General features: G+C 36.4%; 1 protein-coding gene across 1 annotated transcript; it reads left to right on the plus strand.

Annotated features, from left to right (window-relative positions):
* Positions 1-1,194: 1,194 nt before the first annotated feature.
* On the plus strand, positions 1,195-14,279 carry LOC137944752 (1,4-alpha-glucan-branching enzyme 1, chloroplastic/amyloplastic-like). The gene is made up of 14 exons (XM_068790490.1): positions 1,195-1,440; positions 2,161-2,280; positions 2,570-2,780; positions 2,936-3,005; positions 8,384-8,653; positions 9,427-10,333; positions 10,517-10,633; positions 11,810-11,872; positions 12,093-12,200; positions 12,422-12,523; positions 13,115-13,182; positions 13,266-13,347; positions 13,438-13,554; positions 13,645-14,279. The coding sequence occupies exons 1-14, from the start codon at positions 1,369-1,371 to the stop codon at positions 13,759-13,761; spliced, it is 2,424 nt and encodes an 807-aa protein (XP_068646591.1). The 5' UTR covers positions 1,195-1,368; the 3' UTR covers positions 13,762-14,279.
* The last annotated feature ends 1,625 nt before the right edge of the window (positions 14,280-15,904 follow it).

Below are 15,904 nucleotides of genomic sequence, written 5' to 3' on the forward strand. Positions count from 1 at the left end.
AACATGGGCATATGTTCAAGTCATCCAAAACCATTTTTCTTAAACTTTTTCTCTATCTCCATAATCTGGTTTTTCAGTCCTTGAATTAGAACGATCTGCTTGAGTACAAATGGACAAAACTAGCGTTGCTTTTCAAAGGAATGTTTTTGTGTTTGATTATTGAATAATATTTATGCATAATTATACAACTTTTATGAATAATTTTATGCATAGTGTATAGATAATTTTATGCAGAGTTAATATACAGAAGTTATGTCTAATTTTAAGTAGAGGTTATACCCAATATATGTAAAATATATACATAATTTTATATACAATTTATTTGACTTATATTTTATGCAAAGTTTTAAATGTAAGTTGGAGCTCGAACTCGGTTAAAATTTATGGGCTCGAGTTTGATTACAATTTTAGGCTCTAGGCTAGGCTCCGCTAGAGTTTGAGTTCGAAATATTTAAATCAAATGCAATTCAAACATAGGTAGGTTCGGACTTGGTTCGATTCGATGCCACCCCTAAATGAAAGTGAATCAACTTATTCATTCACTTTCACTTTTCATCGTGTGTCCACATTGATGCTTTTGGGTAGGTGAGAGTGAAATCTTTCCCACTTTTCATCGTGTGTCCACATTGATGCTTTTGGGTAGGTGAGAGTGAAATCTTTCCCTAATGCAGAAGGCACTTAATGGCATAAAAGCACTATAGATATTTAAATGAGAACATTTTTGTTGGGTCTTCCATCTCACCCGTCAAGCTTGGGAAACAAGTTTAAAATTGTTGAAAAATAAATAGAATAGAAAAGAGTACAATTAAACTTTCCAATCCAAAACCTGCGATAAAAAAAAATATCCCAGATCACTATACTATGTATATTCTTTTTGTTCATACAGTATTTCTTCAAATTCTGATGATAACTTTCATCAATCTATCAGTTATCGCCTCTTCCTTTTGATTTTTTATTTCCAGTAATCAACTGAAAGGGAAAGAGCACGACATGGACGGTTCTGCTTCCAGCTTTTTAACGGCATTGCTGGACTAAAGCTTCTGTGATTACAACAGATGTGAATTAACGGTGAAACTTACTACACGTGGGGAACTTACAAATCGATAATCCGAAATGGTGGCCCCTTGGGTATCAAAGCTGCAGAAACAACGCGATACGTGTAATGCATATTCTAGTGTGGATCATACTTTGCTTGTTTGTTCTGAAAGAGACAGAAATAAACCTCGTCAATCAAGTGCGATCATACAAAAGAACAGTGATGTTAGGGAAACAAAGTGTAGGGGGAGGATGGGTTGGCTAGATTTGAAGGACTACGAGCTTGTAAATGCTCTTCGCCTGCTGGCAGTAAGAGGGGAGGAATAAGAAAAGATGCTGTGTCTTGTTTCTGTAAATCGATCCATTCTTCTTGGGTCTCCATTTTCCAACGGAAGTTTCACAAAGGTAAGAGCATTTCTGTGGACACGTTTTCACCATTTTCAGTTTTTCGTTTTGGGTTTTCACTTCCGTAAGCTGCTGAGCTTGCATTTTTGTGCGTGCTACCGATGGAACCGGATCCTCTGCAGCGGCCCTTGCAGGAATTAGATGTAATTGCGGCTGTTTAAGAGCAGTGTGTCTGTACCCTCAAACGGACTTCACGTCTAACATCAGTTTCTGGTTATGTTTATTCTTCCTTTAATCATGATCAATGGTGTTTGAAGAAATTGTTTGTTTTTCTTCTTTATTGTAGTTTCCATTTTTCTTCTTTTGTGAAACTCTTGGTTTTGATTGAAATCTGTTATTTTCAAGAATCTCATTGCCAAAGTGCTCATAGATGAAATGGGGATGCGAAAAATTTCAGTACCCAATGTGGTGTTGAAGCTATTGTTCATTTAAGCTTTATCTTCTCATTTGAGTTTGAAACACTGTTAAAGTATTTCGCTGATAACTGCAAGTAGGATCTGTTTTCTCATCTGTACGGGTAACATTACACCATTTAGTCGTGTCAGTTAAGAAATAAAGCATCAAATGCCTTAAAAACCTTATTCTAGAACGAAAATCATTGTTGATGAGCAATTGTTTTACTCACTCTTACGTTTTGAAAACACATATTTTGCAAAACACAGTCTTTGGTTCAGTCCATGATGTATTCATCATGTCTAAAGTTCATTGCTTCTGCCACAGGGCTCAAATGAGTGTCTCATAACCGCAAAACTGCAGCCAATTTGTAAAGCAGGAAAGTCCAGGAGGGCACTTCGTGATAATCATATTGTTGGACAGAAAAGACTATCTATTCATGAAAAGGTATGCTAATGTGTCTTGCTTATGTTGGAGCACCTTAACAAGGAGATCTTGGTCTTTTGCTTTCACACAATCTCTTTATGGTGCTGTTTAATGGTTGTATCAGTTTAGTTCAGCACCCTCCCCCTTGTGTCTTGAGGGTTGAGGTTCCCCTTTTATCTTCCCTTTGTACTGCTTATTCTGCCTTTCACTTTTCATTTTTTTTCCTTGCTTATGCTTTTTTTTTTTTTTTCATAAGCATATAAGATGTCCATTTGTTGTTTTGACATTTTATGTAACCTCTTCTTGACAGGTGGTGCATGATTCAAGAATTTCAACAGTTTTGGAAGATGAAAATTCTGTAATGGTTACCGCTGAGGAAATTGAACATGAAATTGGATTGTTGGATTTGGATCCAGCCCTAAAGCCATTTAAAGATCATTTTGTGTATGGGATAGGAAGATACGTACAGCAGAAAAGACTGATCGAAACATATGAAGGCAGCCTTCAAGAATTTGCACAAGGTTCAGTTAGATTTCGAGCATTTGCAGTGTTATTTTTTGTTTGTATATGGTGACAGGTTGCCAACAATATTTCTAATGTTTGTTAAATTTTAAATGATTTTTTTTTTGTCTGAGGTAACTGATGAGAGCTATGAATGTCAATATTTTCTTTACAGGTTATCGCAAGTTTGGATTTAATAGAGAAGAAGGTGGCATTGTGTACCGTGAGTGGGCTCCTGCAGCACAGTGAGTTTCCTGCAATGTTTGCCAGATGTTAAGAGTTCTTCAATCTTTCTGTGTTGTGTTGTTTTATAGACTCATGTTTTCAAGTGAAGAATAAAATGCAATTGCTTGGAGTTCTCTGTCTATGTTGATCATTCTCCCTAGTAAAGAAGCATTTGAACTGTGCAGTTGAACATGGTATAATGTTTTTTTGCCTGTGTAACATTCCTATGCATTCTGTTGGTGACAAAGCATTGATTAGTTTGTTGGGGATGCCTTATCCATTAAAATTTGTTTCATTGCCACTGCTGCCACCATGAAGTGGTGAGTTTAGGTTGATTACGTAACTGTTATCTTCAGGGAGTCAAGTTGTTCATTTCTGGAGTAGGTCTACCATGAGCACTGTGACAATGTCATTAAAAGAATCCATTGGGTTGGGTTATACTTTATTATGACTCCTTTGATGTGAATATTTAAGTTTTTGATCCATTTCATTACATAATATTAGTGGTAAAGGCTTCACAAATTAGCTGTATATGAGGCTTGGAAAAATGTAGTGATTACTTGACTACCATAGCTGGCTTGTTCCTGGTGAACTTCTAATCCCATGGTGTTGGGCTTTTATTTTTATTTCATTTATTGTCATTATTTATTACTACAATTATTTTTACTAGAGTCATATAGAGTCATATTTATTTATTAATTATTATTATTATAAATTTCATGATGGCTATCTCCTTCGTAGTATAGCCGAATATCTTTGATTGTAGAAAAGGGTCTGCCAAAATGGCTATTTGTTAGGTTTTATTTGAGGGCAAACATCAGATTTATGTGATCTAAGTGTTTTTTTTTTTTAATAGCATGTGATAGTAGTTGTTTATCCAGAAATAATTGTTATTCAGACATTTAGTGATGAATATTCTTCAATCTAAAATTAGAGTGATATTACTCATTACATCATTTAATGATATCAATGCTAATGAAAATAGGTCACCCAAGGCCCCTTCTAGACCTTCACAAACAAAAAAATTCGCTAGAAGAAAAATCAAAATTGTGGTTTTTGAATTTGATGGAGCTATGCTAACCTTAATTGGTTGATTATAGTTGAGCAAAATTTTAACTCCAAGGAAGTTCCACTTTGTTAGATTCTAGGGTTTAATTCATAAGAAGCTTAGTTTGAAGGAGAAGAAGAAGGAAGAAGAAGAAGAAGAGAGAAGTCTAGAGCACGATCTGGGGAGAGCAAAACTTAGGGTTTGGAGTGAGCTCGTGTATGAGCCTCCTCCCCCTCTCTTTCTTATTTATATAAGTGGGGCTTGAATGCCTTAATATATATGAAAAAAAACACTTGAGCTTTCAACTAATTACAACTTATGCCACTCACCCTCACAATTACCTAAGATACCACTTGAACTTCTTCAACACTCCCCATCAAGCAGGTGAAAAAACATAAAAAATCCCCAAATTGGAGCATTTATCTATGAGTGACCTTTCAACAATAGTCTTTGTGTAGATGTTAGTTAGTTGACTCTTTGAAGGTACATACTGCATAAATATTATCCTAAATTGAAGTTTTTCTAGAATGAAATGGCAGTCTATCTTGATATGTTTAGTTCTTTCAGGAAATATTAGGTTGGATGCAATATGGATGCCTGATTATCACAGTGAAGTTGCATGTGCTTGGTTATCTAAAAACCAAACTCGGTCATGAACGATCTTAGCCATAAAATTTCACTTATCACAAGTGCCATAGCACGATATTCAACTTCAACACTTGATCTGGCCACACTATTTTGTTTCTTGCTCCTCCAAGTGACCAAATTTCCTGCAACAGTCGTATAGTAACCAGAAGTGGATTTTCTATCATTAGTAGACCTGACCCAGTTTGCATCAGCAAAGCCTTCAATCTTAGTATAGCCATGGTAGTAATCCTTGAACTGAACTTTTCTTTAAGTGCCAGAGAATTCTCTCCAATGCTGCCCAATGTGATTGTTGTGGTTGATGCATATATCAATTGATAACACTGACTAAATAGGATATATCTGGTCTCGTGACTATGAGATAGATCAACTTTCCAACCAACCGTTGGAAGCGGCCAACATCACAACCACTGCGAATTCCAGCAGAACTTAAGATTAGCCTCCATAGGTGTATCGACTGGCTTACATCTAAGCATTTCGGTTTCCCTCAGGAGATCAAGTACATTTGTAACAAAATTATACCATGCCTGGATTAAAGGACTTCAATATCCAAGAAGTATTTGAGAAGTCCTAGGTCTTTTGTTTGGAGCTCCTTATTTTGGTCCTGCTTGACCTGCTGAATGCCACTAAGGTCACTGTTAGTAATAACAATGCCATCAACATATACAACCATAACAACATTTCAAAAAAAAAAAAAAAAAAAAAAAAAAAAAAAACATGTACAACCATAAGAATGTTTCCCAGAGTGGTGTTTTTTTTTAAATACTGAGTCATCACTTTCACACCTTTTGAACCCAAACTGTGTAATAACAGTGTTAAACTTATCATACCAAGTTCGAGGAGATTGTTTCAGCCCATAGATTGCCTTGTTCAATCAACATACTTTCTCACCTTCAACCACATAACCTGGTGGTTGGCTCATGTTAAGGAATAATTCCATATGGATTAGTGAGTACAAAGATCTTGAGTTTATTAGTTGGAAAAAAGGTTTCTTAAGTTGGGTAGTCATTTTGGGATGAGCCTTGGACCCAACTTAACATTGTATCAAAGCAGGTACTCATATGTGGGCCTACACCTAAACTATCCACTTGTAGAGCCACAAAAGAGGGCCTACACCTAAACTGTTCACTTTTGGAGCCACAAAAGAGGGCCTACACCTAAACTGTCCACTTGTAGAGCCACAAAAGAAGGCTTACACCTAAACTATCCACTTGTAGGGCCACAAAAGGGGGCTTACACCTAAAATTATCTACTTGTAGAACTACAAAAGAGGGCCTACACTTAAATTATCCACTTGTAGAGCAACAAAAGAGTGCCTACATGTGAGGGGGAGTGCTAAGGAATTGTCCCACATGGATTAGTAAGTACAAAGATTTTGAGTTTATTAGTTGGGAAAGAAGTTTCCTAAGTTGACTAGTAATTTTGGGATGAGCCTTGGACACAACTTAACAGCTCATATAGACATCTTCAGAGAGATTACCATTTAAGAATGCGTTCTTCACATCTAACTGTGTAACTCTCATTTAAAATTTTCTGCGAGAGAAATAAGTACCCTTGCAGAATTCATTTTGGCAACGGGTGAAAACGTTTCATCATTCGGCTGCTGATTTGTGTGCTAAGCTTGAGCCCCCTCCCCCCCTCTCTTTTTAGTGCTAAGCTTCCCTTGATGTATCTTTTTTTTCTTTGAAATAAAAATTATCATCATTAAAAAAAAAAGGGTGAAAACATTTCATCATAATCAACACCATATGATTGGGTATAACCCTTAGCCAGCAGCCGAGCCTTGTACCTTGCCACAGTGCCATCTGGATTGTACTTGAGGGAGAATACCAACTTGCACCCAACGACCTTTTTGTTGTGAGGAAGAAATGGCAAATCCCAAGTAGAATTTTTATACATGGCTTGGATTTCTTCATCGTTGTTGCAAGCCACATACCACCAATGCCAACTCTTTGAGCCTAGATCACTAATTGGGCAAGATATCAAGAGGTTGATGGGAGAAAAGCTCCTAGATCACTAATTGGGCAAGATATCCAGAGGTTGTTAAGCTCTGTATGAAAAACTTCACAAACTGACATTATGTATGAAATTTATCTCCCAAAACATGGAGGATTTTTTACAAATCTCTAACAAGCAATTATTTGGGAGACCCAAGATCAATTGGTTTCTAGATATGTACGTGGGTTGTGACCATCTATCTATCAGAAATTATGGATGCTTAGAAGCTTTCACCCAAGGTCAAGAGGAAAGAAGATGAAAAGACCTCTTTTGGAGCATGAAATTTCCGTCACTCCTTTCAGCAGTCTACTTCATCCACAACTCATAATCCATCACTCATACAAGTATCCTTCATTCCCATCCTCAAAGCTCACCATAGCCACCCCAATTTTAGTCTCTATACCAGCCAAAATAAGCCCATTGGAGCTGTTTAAGTGTGGGAAGATGGGTCATAAAAAAATCCAATGTCCACAAGTTAGACAACAACTCTTAGTTCATGTTGAAGAGAAAACAATTTTATGTCTATACAAAAAGGCATTTTTAATATCTAGTTGGTATAACGGCTAGCCTTGACTAACTGCAACATATATCAAAATCCGAACAAATGATAACCAGACAAGAGGAGAGGTCTTGAAAACATCCACCCCATAAGACTGCATGTAACCTTTGGCCACAAGTCTGTCCTTATACCTTTCAATGGAACTATCAACCTTATATTTTACCATTTACACCCATTAGGATCGTACTACAGCCGTGTTTGGTGATAGGTCGCGCAAAGTCTATGTTCCTCTTTTAATCAAGGCTTCTATCTTTACATCCATAACTTGTTTCCAAAGAGGTGACACTAATTACAATTAAGTAATCAATTAGAAGCAGTAGCCATTAACCAAGAGGCTGTGGCAGGTAGAAAAAGTGAAAAATTGAAATTTTTACCCTACCAATCCAGAAATGTGGGAAAATCCTTCAAAAAAGTTACTGAAGATGGAGAGAAGATCCACAAAATTGAAAGAAAACAGCCTGCTTTGGTACCAAGAAAAATATAAGATTTGGGGAAGAAAATAGAAGGAAAAGGAGGAAGAAGAGCTTTTGGAGAACAACTGCCTTGTTGCCTTGGAGTGCGTGTTGGAAAAGCACGTCTCCCTTCTTTTAATCAGGGTTTTAAGTGATACCTTACAAAAGGATAAAAATGCTCCTCAATACACAAAATTACATCTCCTAAAATACATTTCAAAATTGAATGAAATTGAAGGATAGACTTACTAAGACATTGTGTATCTAACAGACATAATATAAAAGAAAAATGTAATATTTTAAATAACTAAAATACCCCTGAGCTTGTATTTTAACAGATTTCTTTCATTACATGAAGAATTTTTCCATAAAAAAAATTTATTTGATGGATAGCTTGTTGTCAGAATGGTATTATTGAATTGTATTAGTGGCTGGAAGCCTTATTATGTTATGTACATCATACTGTGTGTACTATTCAATCTTCAAGAATTTCGATACTTGTAGACCATAATAATTTGATATGTTTTGGGTGAAAGTGTTGCTCACTATTTCAATTAATGATTATTGATAACTTGAATAAACTGTAATTATCTTTTTCTTTAATATGTCTTGAACAGGATGCTGGTTGCAATCCCTTTCTTGTTTTATTTGTAAAAGTTTTGCAACTTGAGGATTTTTTCAAATTTGCTTGTCTAGGGAAGCACAACTTGTTGGAGACTTCAACAGCTGGGATGGGTCCAAACACAAAATGGAAAGAAATGAGTTTGGCGTTTGGACGATACAGATTCCTGATATTGATGGTAAACCTGCCATCCCTCACAACTCAAGAGTCAAATTTCGGTTTATGCATGGCAATGAAATATGGGTAGATCGAATTCCTGCATGGATCAAGTATGCAACAGTAGACCCAACAAGATTTGCTGCTCCATATGATGGTGTCTACTGGGATCCACCATCTGCTGAGAGGTTCTCATTCTTGTTTTATTTTGTTTACTCTCAATTTGGTACTGCTCTTGCTGTTATTTTTCTTTTGAGTGATGATAATGATAATGGTACTTGTTACGGTTGTCGTTATTGTTGTCATTATTTTTAGTTATATACGACCATAACGTAAGGCTCATCAGGGATGACAGTGGATCAATCCTTGTTGAGCACTTGGGTAGACTGTCATCCACTTAGAATTTGTGCTTGAATCCATTTTCCTATTCCATTTCTCTCCTCTTTGGGTGATTTCCTCTCAAATGAGCCAAACATCCTTGAAAAAAAAGCTTCCAATTGGGTTACTTGGAGGCCAAAATGATTGTTTGTGGATTTGAAATTTTGAGTGTTTTATCTAAACATTTCACTTGACAATTAGTTCTTTTGCAAGTGTTATAAGTGGGTCTGTGGGTGAGACTTTTGTCCAGTGCTTCTTCATCTATCGCAGTTTCTTGGGATGGAGTTGTGTTGCATATCTTGTTGTTCGCAATTTGCTCCTGTAACTTCTGTATTTTCTTGTTTTTATATAAATATACATCTTTATCAAAAAAAAAAAAAAAAAATTTGTGTTGCATATACTTGTGGGGTGTGGCATGTCGGCCCTATGCTTCTTTCATACATTGGATATATTATGAAGACTTCTATTTTACTGCATATGTTTCATAAGTAAAAAATGATTCTTTGACCTGGGTTCCCTGTATTTGTAAACTCCTAGAAATTCTGTCTGACAAATTATTATTTGCTGATCCCCAATTATGCAGATATCAGTTTAAATATCCTCGGCCTCCAAAGCCAGACGCTCCACGCATATATGAGGCTCATGTCGGAATGAGCAGCTCGGAGCCCTGTATAAACTCATACAGAGAATTTGCTGACAGTGTTCTTCCTCGTATAAAAGCAAACAACTACAACACAGTTCAATTGATGGCCATCATGGAACATTCATATTATGCCTCTTTTGGATACCATGTAACGAATTTTTTTGCTGTTAGTAGTAGGTCAGGCACACCTGAGGACCTTAAGTACCTCATAGATAAGGCTCACAGTTTAGGTTTGCAGGTCCTTATGGATGTTGTTCATAGCCATGCAAGTAATAATGTTACTGATGGACTTAATGGCTTTGATGTGGGTCAGAGTGCACAAGAGTCATATTTCCATACCGGTCCACGTGGATATCATCAGCTTTGGGATAGCAGATTGTTCAACTATGCAAACTGGGAAGTCTTGCGATTTCTTCTCTCTAATTTGAGGTGGTGGTTAGAGGAATACCAATTTGATGGTTTTCGCTTTGATGGAGTAACTTCTATGCTGTACCACCATCATGGAGTTAATATGACATTTACTGGAAACTATGCCGAGTATTTCAGTGAGGAGACTGATGTGGAAGCAGTTATTTACCTGATGATGGCTAATAGTCTAATCCATTTTCTCAGGCCAGATGCAACTGTGATTGCAGAAGATGTTTCAGGTGTGCCTGGACTAGGTAGGCCAGTCCTGGAAGGAGGGATTGGCTTTAATTATAGATTAGCTATGGGTGTTCCCGATAAATGGATCGAGTACTTGAAGAACAAGGAGGATGAAGAGTGGTCTATGAAGGAAATTGTGTCTTGCTTGACCAACAGAAGGTATACTGAAAAGTGCATATCTTATGCTGAGAGTCACGATCAGGTACTTTGATTCATTTCTATCATTCTGAGGCATATATCTTAAACTATTTTGCTGGTTATTTTTATTGAGATAGTTTCATTTTTCTGTCTATTTTTATTGAAATAGTCTCATTTTTCTGGCTATTTTTATTGATAGTCTCACGTATAGCTATTTCATTGATGTGGTCTTCGGGTTACTCCACAGGCCATAGTAGGTGACAAAACCATTGCATTTTTGCTAATGGACAAGGAAATGTATTCTGGAATGTCTTGCTTGGAGCTGGCATCTCCTATTGTTGATCGTGGGATTGCACTTCACAAGGTTTATGCTCTTTTACTTTATCACTGATTTCCATTGACCACATTGGTTTTAGCTGAGCAAGCATCTGTTTTTGTTTTCTATTTCTTTATTATGTTTGGTTTAGTTAAAGGTTATTTTTTGTTTCACTTGAGTTGAACCAGAAATTTCTTATAGAGGGGCCTTCACTCGTCTGTTGCACACAGGACAGGTTACTACATACTGAGGCGAGGATCATTAGATAGGATAATTTTGGTGATTTTTCAAAGTTAGGTTGGACTGTGGTGGTTCCCTTTGGCTCCCTACCTGTCAACACGGGGGAACAGATCGTTGGCTGTTGAGTCAGTCGTATCCAGTGGTGGTGATTTTATGTGGATCTGATGTGTCCCATGACTTCCCCTGTCAAATACCCTTGCTCACAATATCCCCCAAGGTTTCTATTACATAAGTCAAATAATGGAACTCTTGTCTGCTCAATTTAGATAATTGCATCAATGTAGTTTGTGTTGTCTGGGGCCTAAACGTTCATGCTTAACCTTAGCCAGTTTGGTGATGATCTTAGACTGACACACATCCTTTTTGGCATTTACTAACCCAAGAAAAGAGATTTTAAACCATTCAGGTTAATTGAAGTAAGAAATTCTTGCATGGAAGGGTATTTTTGTCTTTTTAATCCAGGAAGCTTTTTGTTCTTACTTATAAAGTCACTGGTTTAACAAGCCCTATTTTATAAAGAAAAATTAGCACAACTGTCAAAGAACTATATAATTGAGTAGCAAACAAACTACTGAGAAAAAAGGTTGCAGGGTTTTAAAGTCAGGAAGTAGGCCTTTCTTTCTATTCTCTTTTGGTATTCTCAGTGTAACTTGCTTTTTTGCTCCCAGACCATTCTTCCTTTGAATTGTGTTTGGTTTACTCAAACCCTTGACTTGAGTTACTGCATCTGTCTAGGATAGATGCCTGTGACAGTGCAAATCTAGTGTTTATTTCTATTTCACCCATAGATTGGTCATGCAAACTGGATATATATGGAGTTTTATTGCTCTGTGCCTGTAGTAGTTGTCCTCTGTAAAAGAAATGATCACAAATGAGTTTGTCCAATGTGCTGCAAATATAGCAGGTTAGAAATGATCCTATTGATTGGACAACTGTCATCTTGGAGTTTCACTCTATAATTTCATAGTCAAATGTTTGCTGCAGATGATTCACTTCATAACGATGGTATTAGGAGGTGAGGGCTACCTTAATTTCATGGGCAATGAGGTAGGTATTTGCCACTGTGATCTGCTTTTTCGCATTTTATTGTTTTATTTGGTAATGTTCTATTTGTCACCAGTAAGAATGACTTCTTACTTGTGGGAATTGAATATCCTGTTGTATGGTTTTCTGATTTATGGCTACTTCATGAAGTAATAGTGTTCTTCATGTAGGATTTGTCAATCTTTTGTTAAATTTTCAATTTTACTTGCTTCTCTGCATGTAGTTTGGCCATCCAGATTGGATTGACTTTCCAAGAGAGGGAAATAATTGGAGTTATGAAAAATGCAGAAGACAATGGAACCTTGTGGATACAGATCACCTACGATACAAGGTTTGTATATTTCTTTAGTTGCCTTACTAATATCTTTGTTTTCTTTATTAACCAGATTTTTTGTCATCAAAAGCATTTGTAAGGGGTGACAATGAACTCGGGCTTCATGTATCATTTCTGGTCCTATCAGCTGTTTGTGTGATAATGATAACGAACACCAGTCTTCTTGTTCATAACTGAGTCCTCACAGATGTTTTTTTGCTTTTTCGTGAGACATCCAGTTTATGAATGCCTTTGACCGGGCCATGAATGAGCTGGATGAGACCTTCTCGTTCCTTGCATCATCAAAACTGATAGTGAGCTCTGCTGATGAAGAGGACAAGGTATGGGCTCCTGCCTTTACTTTGTCCAGTACTATTATTCAAGTTCTCTAATTTTCATTATGTTAATCCTGTCTTAGAAGTGCATTGTGAGATGCTAACATATTTTGTAAGAAAAATGAGAATTAGTAAAATGCTTTTCCATTTTTGTGGTCATGGAGGAAGATAACTAAAGTGGCTGACCTAGTTTTGCGAACCAAAGTAACATAGGAAACTGCTGAAAACTATCATAGGGAAGTAACTTAACTAAAGTTGTAAGTCAACAACTTTAATTAAAATTGGAACATTGTTCTGGTATTATCGAAATCTATTATTGCATAGAAAACCTCAAGTAGAATCTTGAACTTGAAAGAGATAGTTTTTTGAGGGTTATTGATGTTGAGTTCTAGTCATATGGAACTTGTTTTAAACATGCAAAATAGTAGGATGTTTTCAATGTCTTATCAGACCCTCTGGAATGGCATCGGTGATGTCATGTTTATCGGGGAATACATAATTAGTTGACATGAGTCGTATTTTCTCTCTGCTTTAATGAGTTGTATTTGCACTCTGCATTAATTGCCAAAATTTTGAACTGATGGACATCTTATCCAGGTTATTGTGTGCGAGCGTGGGAACTTGGTTTTTGTGTTTAACTTCCATCCAGAGAATACTTATGAAGGGTATGTCTTTCTCTCTAGCATAGAGAAAGTAGAAACTGGGAGCTTCTTGGATGTGTTTTTTGACATTTATTGTCAATTTCCAGATATAAAGTTGGGTGTGATTTGCCGGGAAAATACAGAGTAGCCTTAGATAGTGATGCTTCAGAATTTGGTGGACAAGGAAGAGTAAGATTCCTAGAAAGAACTCTTCAATTCTCCTGAAAAGCTTTACAAACAGAGCCACAGATCAATAAATTCTAATTCTATATTTTGAAGGTGGGTCATGATGTGGACCATTTCACGTCTCCTGAGGGTGTCCCGGGAAAACCGGAAACAAATTTTAACAATCGACCTAATTCCTTTAGAGTATTATGTCCGCCTCGGACTTGTGTGGTGAGTTTTATCGCTTCCTCTATTTCAAGTGGGCTGCCTGATCACTTTATCCTTCAAACAACAGTAAGCTCCTTTTTTTTTTGAATTCAGGTGTATTACAGGGTGGATGAAGATTCAATAAGCAAAGGAGGTGGGTTTGTTGGAGCAGAGGTGGTTCCCGTTGAGATTGAAGATGTGGAAGTTGAGATAGAAGACTCAGATGACTAAAGAAAAACTCATCTCACTCAGAAGCAACGAAAAGGTGTGGTGGCTGAACTCCAGAATTGTGGTGTAAATAAAAGGGCAACTTCTACTATGGTCATACACAGTAAGCACTATGGTTCGCCTACTCTCCAACTCTTAATCTCCTTTTTTTTTTTTCCCGCATTCCCCTCCCATTCCTGCATTGGCTCGACTAAGGTTTGTAGTATTGTGGAAATGCAAAGTATCAGATTTAGAGAAATGGATATAAAAGCATGAAATTGTTATGGAAACATAAGAATCCTCCACTCAGTTACCTTGTAGGTTGACCGTCATGCACGAGCTTTCTTGATTGATGTTCCTCTGTCAATTTTAACTCTCGGCATCTATATTTCCCTATAGCCATTTTTGCTTTCCTCTTTTCTTCATTATTTCACTAATGTTGTTCAAACTATATCTTGCCCTTACACAGAATTTCTCTTCCTCAGAATCACATGGGGCTCTATTCCCTGTTTGAACTTTGATTTACATCAAATCCCCTAAACCCTAAGGTTGTGTTTTGAACACAGAAAATTGAGAGAAAAGAAAAAGAAGAAAAGAGAAAGAGAAAAGGAACAGGGGGGTGGGGGACTGCTTTCATTCCAGCATTTGATGTAGAAAGAGTCCACTAGTAATTCGAAGAACCTGTACTAAGATGTGTCGACCTTTAAGATTTAACTGAAAAGGAATGGTGTAAGGCCTATTTAAACAGTGGTAGAAATATAGATAAGGATTGATCTACCTTACTAGAAACAAAACCAAATTCAAGTAAATAAAAGGTAAAACAGGAAAACCATGCTCTGGGGCCTTGTTTTAAGCCATAAAATGGTTTTATTAAGGTCATATACCTCAATGGGGTTGGAGAAATCCTCGAACCCGAGAGGTTGGTGCATGTATGGTTCATGAAACCTTAGAAATACTTGTTGAATTGAATATATGAGTCTCTCTATATAATAGATGATACAAGTAGAATCTAATTACAATTAAATTATCCTTATCCGAATTACACTTAAAAATAAGTCCTACTATAATTAAACAACTGAACATAAATAGAAGACTAATATAACTAAAACACTTTAATTGAAACTCTTATGTGAATCCTTCTTCCATGAAACTCTTCTTAGATTCTACCATATTAATTCTGGCTTTATGAGACTTCTTATTACGAGAGCCATATAAGACTCTTCTATACCTGTTCTTCAACACTCCTCAAATTGAACTTTATAACTTCATCTTGCAATAAAAATGATTCTTGGTTTTCAATTTTCTTTTGTTGAAAAAAAATTCTTCAACTTCATCTTTATGAAAAAAAACTTCATCTTTTGTGCTCCCCCTTTCTTGAATATTTGGCTACATAAAAATTACCACATGTGAAAAAAAATACCTCTTTCTTGTACTTCTTGTAATTCTCCCCCTCAAGTTAGGGATAAAAAGGACATATAGACCCAACTTGGAAAAAACACAATGTTGGAGAAGAAAAACATTTCTAGTCGTCGTCAACGCTCCATACACCATTCAAAACGGTCATAGTCGAAAACACACTTCGATCAATTGTAAATGCAAAAAAACTGCCCAACTTTAGGGCTTAACAAAGAGACTACTCATTTTTAAAGGGTAGAACAAACACAAATCACTTCTTGGGTGGAGAACAAAAGACTTGACTCAAACTGCATGTTAGGCACACTCATATACTTTTTTGGCAGTGTGTCTCTAGGCATTGTTCTGAAGTGATAAAAACACAAGATGATAAATTGAAAAAATACTAAAGGAAAATAATTTTAATCAGATGGAGGCGACTATGCAACACTTATATTTCCAAAGTGACATTTGGTTTTGAAAACTAGGGGAGACTATAATTGTAGAACTTAATAAACTTGACCAAATATAATTTTATTGGGGTGACTACAATTTTTTGGAGTTAACTATGCGGAAGATACACAGCCAAGTAACAAAAACGCCAAACTTGAAAACAACATGAAACAAGATATTGCATACGTTGAATTAGAACATCATGGGGTGATTAATTTTGACCAAAAATCTCTAATTTGAAGAAAAATTTGGCTAAAAAAATATGATTTTAGGAAAAAATGTAACCCAATTCACAATAGGAGAGAAAATAGGAAAAAAAAGA

Source organism: Aristolochia californica, unplaced genomic scaffold (assembly GCF_029961685.1).
Source record: "Aristolochia californica isolate CCGP_79_NKW_82.1479 unplaced genomic scaffold, dmAriCali1.0.hap1 SCAF_11, whole genome shotgun sequence".
NCBI classification, from domain to species: domain Eukaryota; kingdom Viridiplantae; phylum Streptophyta; class Magnoliopsida; order Piperales; family Aristolochiaceae; genus Aristolochia; species Aristolochia californica.

Coding starts and splice junctions, on each gene's coding strand:
- LOC137944752 (XM_068790490.1), top strand. CDS start 1,369: ATGCTGTGTCTTGTTTCTGTAAATCGATCCATTCTTCTTGGGTCTCCA. Junction 1,441..2,160: donor CCAACGGAAGTTTCACAAAG/GTAAGAGCATTT, acceptor CTTCTGCCACAG/GGCTCAAATGAGTGTCTCAT. Junction 13,555..13,644: donor GTCCGCCTCGGACTTGTGTG/GTGAGTTTTATC, acceptor TTTTGAATTCAG/GTGTATTACAGGGTGGATGA.